At 47.8% G+C, this 13,101-nt stretch overlaps 1 protein-coding gene across 1 annotated transcript in view; it reads left to right on the forward strand.

Moving 5' to 3' along the window:
* The window catches only part of Col22a1 (collagen type XXII alpha 1 chain), a 168,489-nt gene that overhangs the window by 132,557 nt on the left and 22,831 nt on the right, over positions 1-13,101 (forward strand). Inside the window, exons 49-51 of the mRNA XM_048358696.1 lie at positions 3,372-3,425; positions 6,582-6,635; positions 10,050-10,103. Coding sequence (XP_048214653.1) covers positions 3,372-3,425; positions 6,582-6,635; positions 10,050-10,103 — 162 coding nt within the window. The remainder of the gene's footprint in view (positions 1-3,371; positions 3,426-6,581; positions 6,636-10,049; positions 10,104-13,101) is intronic.

Consider the following 13,101-nt stretch of genomic DNA (forward strand, 5'->3'; position numbering starts at 1 on the left):
GTTTAGCTAGGCGCCAGGCACGCCTAGCACGTGAAGGGATGGGCAGCCCATTCATTCATATCCCCTGTCTCATCTGAATGAACCTTCTCTACAACAGCCCTAAAATGTAAAGAGTGGCCAGGTCAGTTTTCCAAACACATACAGGAAAATAATGTCGAGTCAGTACTAAGTCCTAAGTCAGTCCGGGAACTCTCAGTCCACAGTTCTTTCTATTATTGCATACCAACACACCAGAGAATGATGCAGCCGTGCGTGTGTGTGTGTGTGTGTGTGTGTGCGTGTGCATGCACGCACGTGCAGGGCCTGAGTGCTGTCCTTGAGCTTTTTATGCTCAAGACTAGGGCTCTACCACATGAACCACACCCCCACTTCTGGCTTTTTGTTGTTGTTTGGTGGTGGTGGTGGTGGTGGTGGTGGTGGTGGCGGTAGTTAGTTGGACATAGGAGTCTCATGGGCTTTCCTGCTCAGGCTGGCCTTAGGCTTTCCTCAGATCTCAGACCCCTGAGGAGCGAGGATTACAGACATGAGCTACCAGTGTCCAGCTCCATGTGGCTCTTACAAAGATCACTCTGCGGTCAGTCCTTTTGGAGCAACACCCACAGACCGAAGTCCCAGATGGGATACAGTACTGCAGATTGCTTTGCAACAATGCTGAGTGTAAGAAATTCCCCTGATAAAAGTCGTTGCCTGAGGAGTGTAGGAAGTGGAGCCCATATGGCTTTTTTCTTTCATTGTGTTTTGTTTTTTAAAGTACTGCATTCCTAGGAACAAAACAGTAGTAAACAAGGCAGAGCCTATGACAGGACAAACTATAGCCATGCTTGGAGCTGCCCACAGTCCTGACTCGTCGCCATAAATACCAAGCCTGGCTACGGTGGAGGTTTTCTTAACCTAGACAATACTGGTAGTGAAAATATAATAGAAATAAGAAGACGGAAGGGGGTTGTAACGATTGTGGTAATGTGTTTCTTTAACAAATATTGGTACAAACAGACTTATGGGAAACAGTGGTCTGTCTCCTTGTGAGACTTTGGCTCCTCCTTTGGAAGAACTGAGGAAGGAGGCAGTGTCAGTGGAGCTGACTCATCCAGAGTTAGGGAAGGATGGTGGGTCTGGATTAACTGGAGGATATGTACATGAAGATTGGTGAAGAGAGCACCTGTCTACTGAGTTTTAACACTCCCTGCCTAGGGAACAGCTTTCTAAATACTGGAAAAGTCTGATTGTGGTGCTAAGAGCACCGGAGAGAAGGAGTCAGGAGGTATATTCCTCTCCTGGGCTTGTGACTTTCTTTTGTGACCATACTTTCTTCACCTGAGAATCAACAGAATCTTTTTACTTAGCTAACTTTCTCCATAAAATAAATCCAGTAGCAAGTGTTTCAGGCTGTGTGGGCCATAGACTCGGCTACATCAGCTCTGCTCAGCTGGGGTAAAGCAAACTGTGGAGCGTGCATCATACAGAAAAGAGTGATGGGATGGTGTGCTGATAAAACTTTATTTATAATAGCAGGTAGAGGGCCAGAGCTTACTGGGCTCTCTCCAGGATCCTGTTGGTTGTTGTAGTTGTTTCCATTCTAATTCCTCTACGAAGGAACCAAGAAAGCTGTAATCAATGCTTAAAATTCTGTAACGATGGGATATGTGTTTCATGCTAAGTGTATCACTTTTATCTGCTTAAGTGTTTGTAGATGTTGTGACATGGGGGAGAGATGAGTATTTTGATTTATCGTGTCGATCATTTTGCATTGGTCTTCCTTCACTTAATATAATTTTCCCATGTCTTTCCATTTTCTTAGGACTGATACAATATCATTCTCTTTGATTGATGAGTAGAGTTCCACTGTGGATATATACCACATTTCTTGGTCTTTTCATCCACTGGGGGACATCTGGGTTGATTCTACATCTTGGCTATATAATGCTGCAATGAAGGGATAAGGGAACTTCAAATGTCTATGGAATTCAGTATAAGTGAACACACAAAATACTAGCTTGGCTGAGACACAGGAAAAGCAATACTCAGAGGAAAATCTGTAGCTTTGTGTGCCTATATTAAACAAATTAGAGAAATCTCAAATCAGCACTCCAATGATGCAGCTCAAGCTCCTTGAAAAAAGGGACAAGCCAAACACAAAACACACAGATGAAAAGAAACAAAAACTAGATCAGAAATAAATGACTTAGAGACTTAAAAAACATACAAAGAATCGATAAAAAGTTGGTTCTTTGAAAAAAAAATTTAATGGCAGACCCTTAGAAAGTCTAAGAAAAGAAATCACCCAGATAAATAAAATTAGAGACGACAAAGGGAATATCACAACAGAAGCAAGCAAAATCTAGAATCTTATGAGGGAAGAATATTTTGCAAACCTTTATGCCAGCAAAGCCAACTGAACCACAAAAATTTTAAGCAATTGAATAGACCTGTCACAAGTAATGAAAATGAAATGCTTTTTTTTTTTAATATAAGTGGATAAAGGTATAACCTATGAAAGAAATCTTCATTTTGTATGATCAGAACGTTAAGGCTGGCATTTAGTATCATCCCATCTCAGAAAGAATTGGTAGTGGATTATCACATTGCCAGGGTCTCCGCGTACTCATGGCGCAGAGGTGGGATCCGCTGGAAAGGGCTTTGGGAGGGAGAGGGGCGCTGGCTGCCTCGCGCTTGCATGACAGTTCAGGGCAGCACTGACAGGGCGGTGTCTTTGAGGAGTAAAATGGGCAATGAAGTGCTCATTAATGCAACTCCGTAAAACAGTCCTTCACACAGATACCAATGTGACTCGCTGGCCTAGTCAATCTCTACAGTTTAATCATCTTTGGACCAAAACCGCAAGAATAATAATAATAATAATAATAAAAAAAATCACCGGTTGCGCGTGGCCACCTGGTCAGCTCTCTTCATTAGCGCTGGGTTTTGTGGGGATACCTGGAGGGTTCTGGGCTGGGCGGTTGGGAAACCCAACATTTAGGACCTCCGGGGACCCCTGTCGAGTGGGATCGGAACCCAGCTCTGATGAACTCCAACGCCTCACCCTTCCTGTGCGCTTCCCACCTCCGTTACCAGGGTGAATCCCTCCAGTCACCGCGGTGGGCGCAGGGGGTGGGCGGCGCTGGTGTGGGCCGTGGCACACTGCTGCTCAGTGTTCATCGCGTCGACAGCCTGGGACGCCGCGGTCTTGGGGAGATGGGCAGCCCAAGAAGCAAAGCTGGGGAGGTGGAGGGGCGGGGTCACTGCTACAGAAGGGTCTCGGCTTCTCACCGCAGCCCCCTCCTCCCAGCGCACCCCGGTGGATCCCAGCCAGGTGCTTTATGTCTGGCAAACCAAGCAATGACTTCACTGTTTGGGTCTTGGGTTTCTTTTAGGGGAAAGAAGGCCCCCCTGGACCCCAAGGCCCTTCAGGGATCCCCGGAATCCCAGTAAGTGATTCTCTTAAAAAAAAAAATCTAGTTTCTCTTTATAAATGTAAGCAAACACAAATATGTAATAAGTAAAAGCATATATATATATACACACACGTGTGTGTGTGTGCGTGTGTGTAAAGGCATGATGACTAGTGAAACTGATGTATTGTAAAATTAGATGATATCTAGCTATTAACTTATTCATCAGCCAAATCAACTCAACTTGGGGGCAGCCAGTCTTCCTTTAAACATGCATTGGTGATTTATTGTTGACTTAAGTTGAATTTCCTCTCTTTCTGTGTGTGTGTGTGGATGTGGATATATGTGTATGCACGCTGACAGAAATGTTTATGTAGAAACATTTTTAAGTATTAATGTACATATATCACTCCATATATTTGTATAGATAGGTGTACATATGCACACATATATCTACATAGACACACATATGTACTTACTCTTAAATAATTCATTAAATCACATACAGTATATACAGTGAAGGTAGCATAATACATGTAATCATCCCTCAGTCTCTCTTATACTTCTTATGCTTATTTCCCTTAAGTGGATAACTGTATAAGATTTGTTTTCTTTAGGCTGACCTCTGAGAGTAAGGTTTGCTTGTATCTAAGGTTATTGATCTATACTACAACATAGCTTCCCACAAGCATTGTTCTGAACTTTTCACGTGAGCGTGCACCTCGGTAGAGACGAGATGTACCACATGCTTGTAATCAGCTCTGTCCAGAAATGCCTCTCCATTGAGAGCTCGTTCTTGTGTGGCTGGGGTCCTTGCCTTGCCGGCTGCCACGTGTTGTCTGGCCACAGGCCTGGAGGGCCAGGCCTCCGTCATTCTCGCCGCACCATTTCTTTTTTATTTCTAGGGCATGCTGTAGTCTTTCTTACCTTGCTTGGCCCCTTTCTCAAGGTCACATGGCTTATGAGCATTTTCACCTGGTTTCCTCTTTCACTGGCTGCTGTCATCGTGTTCAGTGCTGGGGACTGAACCTATGGCTTGACACACACACACACACACACACACACACATACACACACACATACACACACACACACGGTAGCATTCCACCCCTAAGCTACATTCCCAGTCCCAATTCCATTTGCCATCTTTCTTCTTTGTGTTGATTGTACTTTCGGTTTATTTTGTACTTCTCGAAAATTGCACCCAGAACTTCAAGCATGATCTATCTATGTCCCCGGACCCCTGAGGAATCTGGTCCTCCCATGTCAGTCCAGTCCTTGCTTCCTGCTCCCTTCCTGCCCCTGTGGACTGAATCTGCCTCCCAGTTTCACCTCTCCTGTCCCAGCTGCTGGTCACATTTGTACTGGCGGAGTGGACACCGAGTGACCGCCTCTTTTGCTACTCTTTAATGTGATCTAGATGCGCGTGCAACAGACTCCGATGACACACCCTCTGTTTTCCAGAACTGCAGACATAACGGAGAAGATGAATTAGTAATATTACCTTCTGAGGGAGGAGTTTCAAGGAGAGCTAAGAATTACATATGCTCTGCTTCTCCCTTGGGTCTGCACAGACAGAGGACACACAGGAAACATTAATTAAAGACATATGTAGATGGGTGACTTGCTCTCTAAGGGCCCTTCTTCCTAGAATGCCTGACAAACACTACCACGGATGAATGGAGGAGGTATCTCTCCTGGGTAGCCCTGAATGCAGTCCTCTGCCTAGAGATTAACCTGTCTAGACCCACGCATCCTAAGTGACAGGCCGGGATGAGAATTGCTGTCAGTGTAACTAGCATTCCTGGAGTCTGGTATGTCATTGTACCTAGGAAATAACTGTTGGCTAAGTTGTAGCAATGGTAAAGCGAGGAGAGAAAATCTCCACTTTGGAGCTAGGAATTTGCATCCACCCTTTATCTTTAATAGTCCAGTGTGACCAGGCTGTGACTCAAGTGGTGAAGTGCTCCAGCCAGAGGCCAATCAGGGGCCCAGCATTCAATCTCAACAACATAGATTCCTCTTGGGGACTCAATTAGAGGAAGACAGCCTTCAACATGATTATGCTGTTTCCATAAACATCTGATCTTTTCTTCCATCCTGCCCCCTCCCTCTCGCTCTCCCTTCTTTCCTTCCAACGTAGATCCAATCAGTCACCTCCGTTTCTTTTGCCTAGTGTCACTGCTAAGACTAATGTCAACTGACTAGTATCCATTGATGAGTGTCCATGCCAAGACTGGGCATTGTGGTCTCCTGGTTCTTCACGAACTGTTTTTTCTCTCTCTCATCTTCATCGCCCTCTGTCAACTCCAACCGCACTGTACCCTTCACTCCAGCCACTATAATCTACTTCTCTCCCTCCACCAAAGGATTCCCACCTACCCGGCTCTTCCCTCTCCCATGTGCTTGGCCTACGAGAACCACAACACTTCCATGTGTACTGTGCTCACTGTCAGGGCCCGTGAGCCCGAGTCCAGTCCAGGTGTCTCTGTCTTCTAGCACCATTACCATCATAGAGTCCCTTTCCCATCTCCAGAGGAAATGCTTGCCTCTTAGACGATCAGGAAGATGATAGTGCAAATCTATCACTGAAGTGGGATGGGACAGATGGAGAGGGACTCCTAGGGGGCTTCATAAAGAGAGGTTGAGAATGCTCATCGCCTTTCTAGAACCAAAATGAACTCTTCCTGGCTCTCATTCTCTGAGCCATACACGTGCCCCAAGAGCATTGCTAATATCCTTCTGCACCCTGCCTAATGTCCTCTTCTTCATCGGTACCTTCCTCCCTGTCGCCATGTTCACACAGGAGGCCCACAGATGAGCCAAGGGCATGAAAATGTCCAGAGGGAGGTCCTCCAGATCCAGCAAGGATGTTGTTACTCTTCAAAACGTGTTGCTTTTCTAGGCCACGATGGGTCCTGTGAACCAGTCAGACATCCATCGTCAGAATCTTGAGGCTGGGGAAGAAATTGGGAACCCAGACCCACTGTGTGTGTGTGTGTGTGTGTGTGTTTGTGTGTGTGTGAGCACATGCAAGCATGCGTGTATGCGCACGTGTGTGCACATGTGTGTGCATGGAGATAGCCTCGGAGGGGAACTAGGCAGAAAACAAACATGGTCTGTGGTGGCCTCGAGCCTTCCCTCTGCTGTCATGTCCACTGACCTCACAACTCGTTCGTGTTTCTCTTGTAGGGAGAAGAAGGCAAGCAGGGCAGAGACGGAAAGCCAGGTCCCCCTGGGGAGCCGGTAAGGGATTTCCGCACTTCTCATTTCGTATACCAAGTTCACCATTTCTCAGCAACAGCTCCTCTGTGCTGAGGGGCTTCTGCAAGCCAGGTATTTCCTTTATCTCCCCCCGATAGACCACCTGCTTTTTTATTTCTGAGCTAGGTAAGTCTCGGGAAGGTGAAGGGGCTAGCCCAGCGTTGCCCCGCCGGACAGCCTGGGCCCAGGGTCCCTGTGCTTCCTCCACCTGTGCTGTACCGCCCAGGGCACCTCAGTCCTGTCCGTGGGGGCCGCGCTTGCTGGGGTGGGGGAGCTGGCTCTGCAAAGGAAACCTGACATCCATGAGACTGGCAAGCTGGGCGGCATTGCCGCCTCCTTTGTAGCTGTTGGTGAGGTGTTTGCTGCTTTTCTTGAGTAGCAGTAGTAGTCCAGCGACTCCATGGATCCCCCAGGGAGAGGGACTCAGTGCTCCCGAGGTGTCCCAGGTGCCTGCAGGAGCCTGCTGGGATTTCTAGAGAGATCCCACCTTGGTGACTGCAGCCTTGCCTCCCTGGGCTTTAGCAAAGCTTCTTGCCTGCACTCGTGGCTCTCGAGGGGGCGGGGGGAGAGGAGGGTGGCCCCGCAGCGTCCTCAGCGACTTTGTTGTCATAACCCCGTGGCCGGGGTGTGGCCCGGTGGCAGAGCACCTGGTTAGCACGAGCGAGGAGGTCCTCGAGCCTATCCCAGCACCCCGAGAGGACAACAACGGACCACATCAAGACAAAAGGAATTGCGGCTGTTCCCGGGCAGATGGGAGGGACGGCGGGATGGTGGGCTGGAAGCCCGGGTTCTCCACACGCCCAGCTCGGGAGCAGGCTGCCTACAGCGCGTGCGGGCGGCGGAACAGCCTCGCTCGGCAGTTGTCCGGAGGAAGGGGGGCTTTCCGCGGGCACCCATCGATGTGGGACGACTCTGCTCGGACCACCGTGGCACAGAGGAAGACAGAGGGGCTGCGCGGCACGCAGCCTGCCTTATGTGTGTTGTAAATACGCTCTCCAGGAACCAGCGGAGTCACGGGCTGGTCACGGTGATGAGGAATTGTCTCCCAACGGCAAACTTTACCTCTGCAGAAGGGAGAGCGCGCCATCAGCCAAAACTCTGGCCCGCCAGCACCCAGAGCAGGCACCTGCCGGCATGTACCCCGCACCCAGCAGGCCCCCCCCTCCCCGCCGGCATGTACCCCGCACCCAGCAGGCCCCGCACCCTCGGCTCAGCGTGACTGAGCTCAGGTTCACAGTCTGCTCACACCTGGCTGGCCTGAAGGGGGTAAAATGTATTCACGTAAGGTGACTTTGAAATGCTATTCACGGGGCGCAGTGGCAGCAACCAGCACCACCAGAAAGTGGTGCCGGCTCTGCTCCTTGGTGACCTAGAGCAAGTGAGCCCCAGTGTCTTTTTACCTGGCACGAAGAAGGGAAGGAGCGGACTGGCCGGAGTCGCTGGAGGAGTCAGTGGGGTGAAAGCGGCATGACAGTCTCAGGCTCGTCCGACTGTTAATTATTTTAGTGAGTTTCTTTGTTGCAACTGCCCTATTTTTAACTCCTGGTGAGGTGGGAACAGCAGAGCCTTTGGAGCCTCTAAGAAGAGTTCCATAAAAGTTTCTACAGGGAAGCTCATGTTCTATTTAATTAGTTTGGTCATAAACTGTTATGACTCCCTCTGAATCTTCCAGCTTTGCCAGAGGTGTCTTTTATGTCAGTGTACACTGTTCGCCAGATGTTAAAGCCAAAATCTACCACGAAAGAGAAAGGTGGGGGAGAAACCACAGCTTATCACTGCGAACAAAGGTTCTAGAATTCTGAAACAAATCTGGCAGAGTTGCTCAGCGCGGGGCTGACACCCAGGTGGGCTGACCCAGGAAGGAGGCCAAGGGCAGTCAGCGGGTGGATGGCGTGAGAAAGCGTGTCCTCTGCCTGGAACTCCCGCAAGCACCCGAGGCCTGGGCACAGTGCTTGCCCCTTTCTAAGTAGGTCTCTGCGGACACCCAGGGGTGAGGACCTTTGTCATTGCGGCTGGGGAGCTTGTCACCGAGAGCGTTGAGGGATACCTCAAGGTCATCCGTTCATCCGTGAAGCCTCCCGGGGCTGCCCTGGAGCACGGCGCTCACGCAGGGGCCCGGCTTTCTGGAGACGCAGTAGCCTGAGAGGTTTTCCTCCCAGCAGGGCAACTGGGGACGTTGATCTTTCGGTCAGTGTGTTCACTGAATGCCGGCTCTGGCCTATGCCCGTGCCAGGCGGGCAGACAGGTACACAAGGCTGCGTCTCCCGGACCAGACATGACTTGGTAACCCCACCAGGAGCAGAGAGCCCCATCCAGAGCTCCGTGACCTCACCCGGCACGACAGCACTGCTGCGTGCGCCGGGCCTGAGCGTTACACGCCTGCACCTCCCACTGATCCATCGGGAAACCTCATGGCCCTGCCTTCCCGTTAATTCCTCTGAGTGATGGGGGGAGAGCCAGCAGGCCGGAAAGGTAACCTAGGAGCCCTTGAGGTCTTACGACAGAGGTTGGAAGCAGCCTTTTGTGAACACTCCTGGAGGCCTCCCCTCACACGTGTGTAGGCCTTCTTCACACCTCCAAGTGCCTGCTGGTGCCAGCATGTCCTCTGCCACACACACACACACACACACACGTGCACGCACGCACATGCACACGCACCAGCTAGCCTCAGAAGGAGCTGCAGGACAGGAGTGGGCCGATTCACCCCTGAGTGCGCCCCGAGACGTGGCTGGTCAGTGTCTTCACCGGAACTTGAGCTGTGCTCCTTGAGTAGAAGCCTCAACTTGCCTGCATCCCAGTGCTTGGCTGGAGGGTTAAGAAGCATTTCCTTGGATGTCAGGGAGGATTCATGGACACAGTTAGAGCCCTCTGGGAGTCGGTAACCCTCTCTCGCTGCTGGTTATTGTCACCTTTTTCTGCTGGGAATCAGGGCCAGTGACTTTGGAGCAAGGCCGGGATAGGCCCGTCCTGCCTTCGTCCCAGAGACCTCCACGGCAGGCTAGCAGCCGTCTCTCTGGGTATGGAACAAGCCTGAGAAGTCTGGCTTTTCCACTTAGATGCTCAGTGAACGAACACGTGACCGCCTGGCACTTTGCGTCACCTCCGGGAAGCCGTGTGAAGACGTTCCTGTCGCCTCTCCTCAGCCTGGAGCACTCGGGACAGTGCAGGGCACGGCGAGTCCTGGAGCTCTATGTACACAGACACAGGAAAACCAGGAATTCCTGGATGTGCATGGCTGTGCTGTGGGTGTAGGCCTAGATGAAATAGACCAGAAAACGAGGGGGCACAGGCGGACAGTGGTAAAGATGGTGTGGACCTCCAGAGATAGGAAGTACAGGCAGATAGCGTAGAAGAATGCCCAAATATGATCCTCCAACCCGTCTTTTCTTCTTCCAGGGCAAAGCCGGGGAGCCAGGTCTGCCGGGAGCGGAGGGTGCCCGAGGCCCGCCTGTAAGTTCAGAAGCAGTGCTGGGCCTGGTAGGATGAAGCCTGCCCGGCTCGAGGCTCCGGCCACCCTGGCAGGGTAGCCGAGACCCCAATGTGAGGTCACACCGCGCGATGGGGGTGCGTCCTCCGACCCCGCTGCGTTCCCATGGCTACGCGGGGCGTATGGTCTGCAGATCACAGCCCTCGCCACCGAGGACTGTGCTAACTGTTCTGTGCTGGCTTCTTCTTGAGGATGCTTTCAGTGGGTGTTCTCTCAATTGTAGAATGAGCGTTCTAAAAACATATTTTTTTAAGTAGCTGTACTAAGGGGTTCCAATTCAGTTAGGTCAATTTCTGATTACAGCGCATTGTGAGGAACGTCACCCCTTCCGTCTTTCACCCCCATCTCTCCTCACTCCTCCCATTGCCTCCAGTTTCCTGGATCCATTTTTGTATCTCGACAGTGAATATTTCGACTCTGTTTTCACACCCTATTTCTTTCCATCCGTCTGCCCTCCTCTCCTTACGCTACACCAACCCTCAGACAAAACATACTTCAGATTTCTGGTATTTATTTTGTTAAATGGTCAGCTAATTGTTCAAAGAAGTCACACTACTGAGATTTACCCCTGCGTATTTTATGCTTATGTGATTTGATTGTGTAACTATACATAGTTTAGATCAAAATGCTATATATGGGGGGAAAACACGCATGCTTTGTCTCTCTGAGCCTGAGTTGCTTCAGTTAATATACTTTTTTCTCGTGCCATCCATTTTCCTGTGAGTGACATAGAATTTTCTTCCTGATGGATGGATAAATTTCGTGTGTGTGTGTGTGTGTGTGTGTGTGTGTGTGTGTGTATAAATCACCTTTTCTTGATCCACGTATTCATTTTATGGCATCTAGGCTGTTTTTATAACTTGGCTATGGTGAATAGTGCAGCAATGAATAGTATTGTGCAAGTGACTTTATTATATCCTGACTTGTAATCTTTTGCATAAAGTCTTAATTTTCATCTGCAAAATTTTCTGTAACTGAGATTTTTCCAGTTAGTAAAGTAACCTGTCTTAAGGCACAGCCTAATAATCATAATAAGAAGAAAACCAATATCAAATAATGTGTAAAGAAGAGAATGGTTATTTATAGTTCTACAACATAAAGTGCTGGCAACATTATAGTATACATTTAGACCTTTTCCCACAGATGAATTTCAATATCTCTACACTTAACTCTAGCTCTTAGACAGATAAACTTATTTTTTTCTTAAAAATAAACTAACTTTTAGGAATTTCAATGCTTTCTTTGTACATAATTTCAAAGTGATTTGCACAATTCTTTAAATTGTTTCTGGAAAAAAACCATGATGTTTAATGAAGATCCTAAAATCCAATTATTTTCCAAGAAGTAGCAGATCAAGTTGTGATTTCTGTTTCCTTAACGTTGTTTTTCTTTTTTTTTAAAAAAAAATCAATAAATCATAAAGCAAGTCTTTTCAATAGGAGCAAATAAAACATAAAAATCAATATTCCTCTTACCCCAAATCTCCTAGCTTTTTACCTGATCGCACCAGGAGTCTGAGCACCAGGGCCATTTTTGCCTGTGGGTGTTGAAACATAGAATAAGCAATTGATTTTTTCCAAGCATACTTGAAATTGATGATCTCATTATATCTTTTCTAAAGGCATTTTTAAAATTTATTAGGCGACTGCTTATTATAGAACATAATATAATCACGTAAAAGTCTGGTCTTGTGGTGAATAATGGTCAGTTCACTTTTTTTTTCTTTCTTGTAGCATTGGCGGGGACGGAACCAGGGACTTGCCCATAGAACCATACCATAACTGTACTGTGGAGCTACAACCCCAGGCTCTGTTTTCTCAAATTTAATAAGCTGTTTAATGTATTTATATTAATATTAGCACACACGAATAGTACCAAGGGAGTGTTGTTGTGATAATTCCATAGGTGTACAATGAGCATGTTCTATTATATCCCCTCAATTCTACTACCTCTTCTCCACTGCTTTTCCAACAGTGTTGGGTTAGTTTCATTATGCTGTCTTCATATACATATATAGAGACACACATAAACATCTATCTTGTACTTTGATCCTCTTCATCCTCCGGGACATTCCTATTCACTCCTTCCACTGACTGCCTCAGTTTCCCTTTTATACTAAGGTTGTTGTCTTCTTCCTTCTCCTCCTCCTCCTTCTCTTCTTCTTCCTCTTTTTTCTTCTTCTTTCTTCTTTTCTTCTTCGTCCAGGTACCACATATGCGTAAAACCTTGATATTTGGCTTTTTGCGTTAGTTTATCTTAGTCAACACAGTGTTCTCAAGTTCCATTGTTTTCTTACAAATGGCTTGATTTCATTCTTCTTTGTAGATGATTGATTTCTGTCTATTGTCAATGTATCTCGTAGTTTCTCTATTCATTATTTGTTGGGAATCTAGCCTGGGTCTTTATCTTGCCTACTGTGAACAGTACTTCAGTAAACATGGGTATGCATGTATTTATTTCTCTTGTATGTTGATTGACACCCTTTAGATATATGCCCAGGAGAGGTATAGATGGGTCATAATCGTGTGTGTGTGTGTGTGTGTGTGTGTGTGCATGTGTACGCGTGCACACATGCGTGCACATGTGCAGGCTTCGGGTCCTGGAGCTTGAACTCAGGGCCTGGGCCCTGAGCATTTTGCTGAAGGATAGTGCTGTATCACTTGAGCCACAGCTCCATTTCTGGCTTTTTTCTTCTCTTGGTGGTTAATTGGAAATAAGAGTCTCATGGACTTTCCTGCTGGGGCTGGCTTTAAACTGTAATCCTCAGATCGCATCCTTCTGATTAGCTAGGATTATAGATGTGAGCCACTAGCACCCAGCCTCTACTCTTATTTTTTTTTTCTTGTAGAAACTCCATATTGGTTTAAGCATAATATATGATAGCTTATAGAATTATAGAATGTAATATAATAAATGATACTGACAAAACTGGCTATGTCTTTTAAGACCTTCTCCCATTCT

The sequence above is a fragment of the Perognathus longimembris genome, chromosome 12 (genome assembly GCF_023159225.1).
Source record: "Perognathus longimembris pacificus isolate PPM17 chromosome 12, ASM2315922v1, whole genome shotgun sequence".
Taxonomy (NCBI): Eukaryota; Metazoa; Chordata; class Mammalia; order Rodentia; family Heteromyidae; genus Perognathus; species Perognathus longimembris.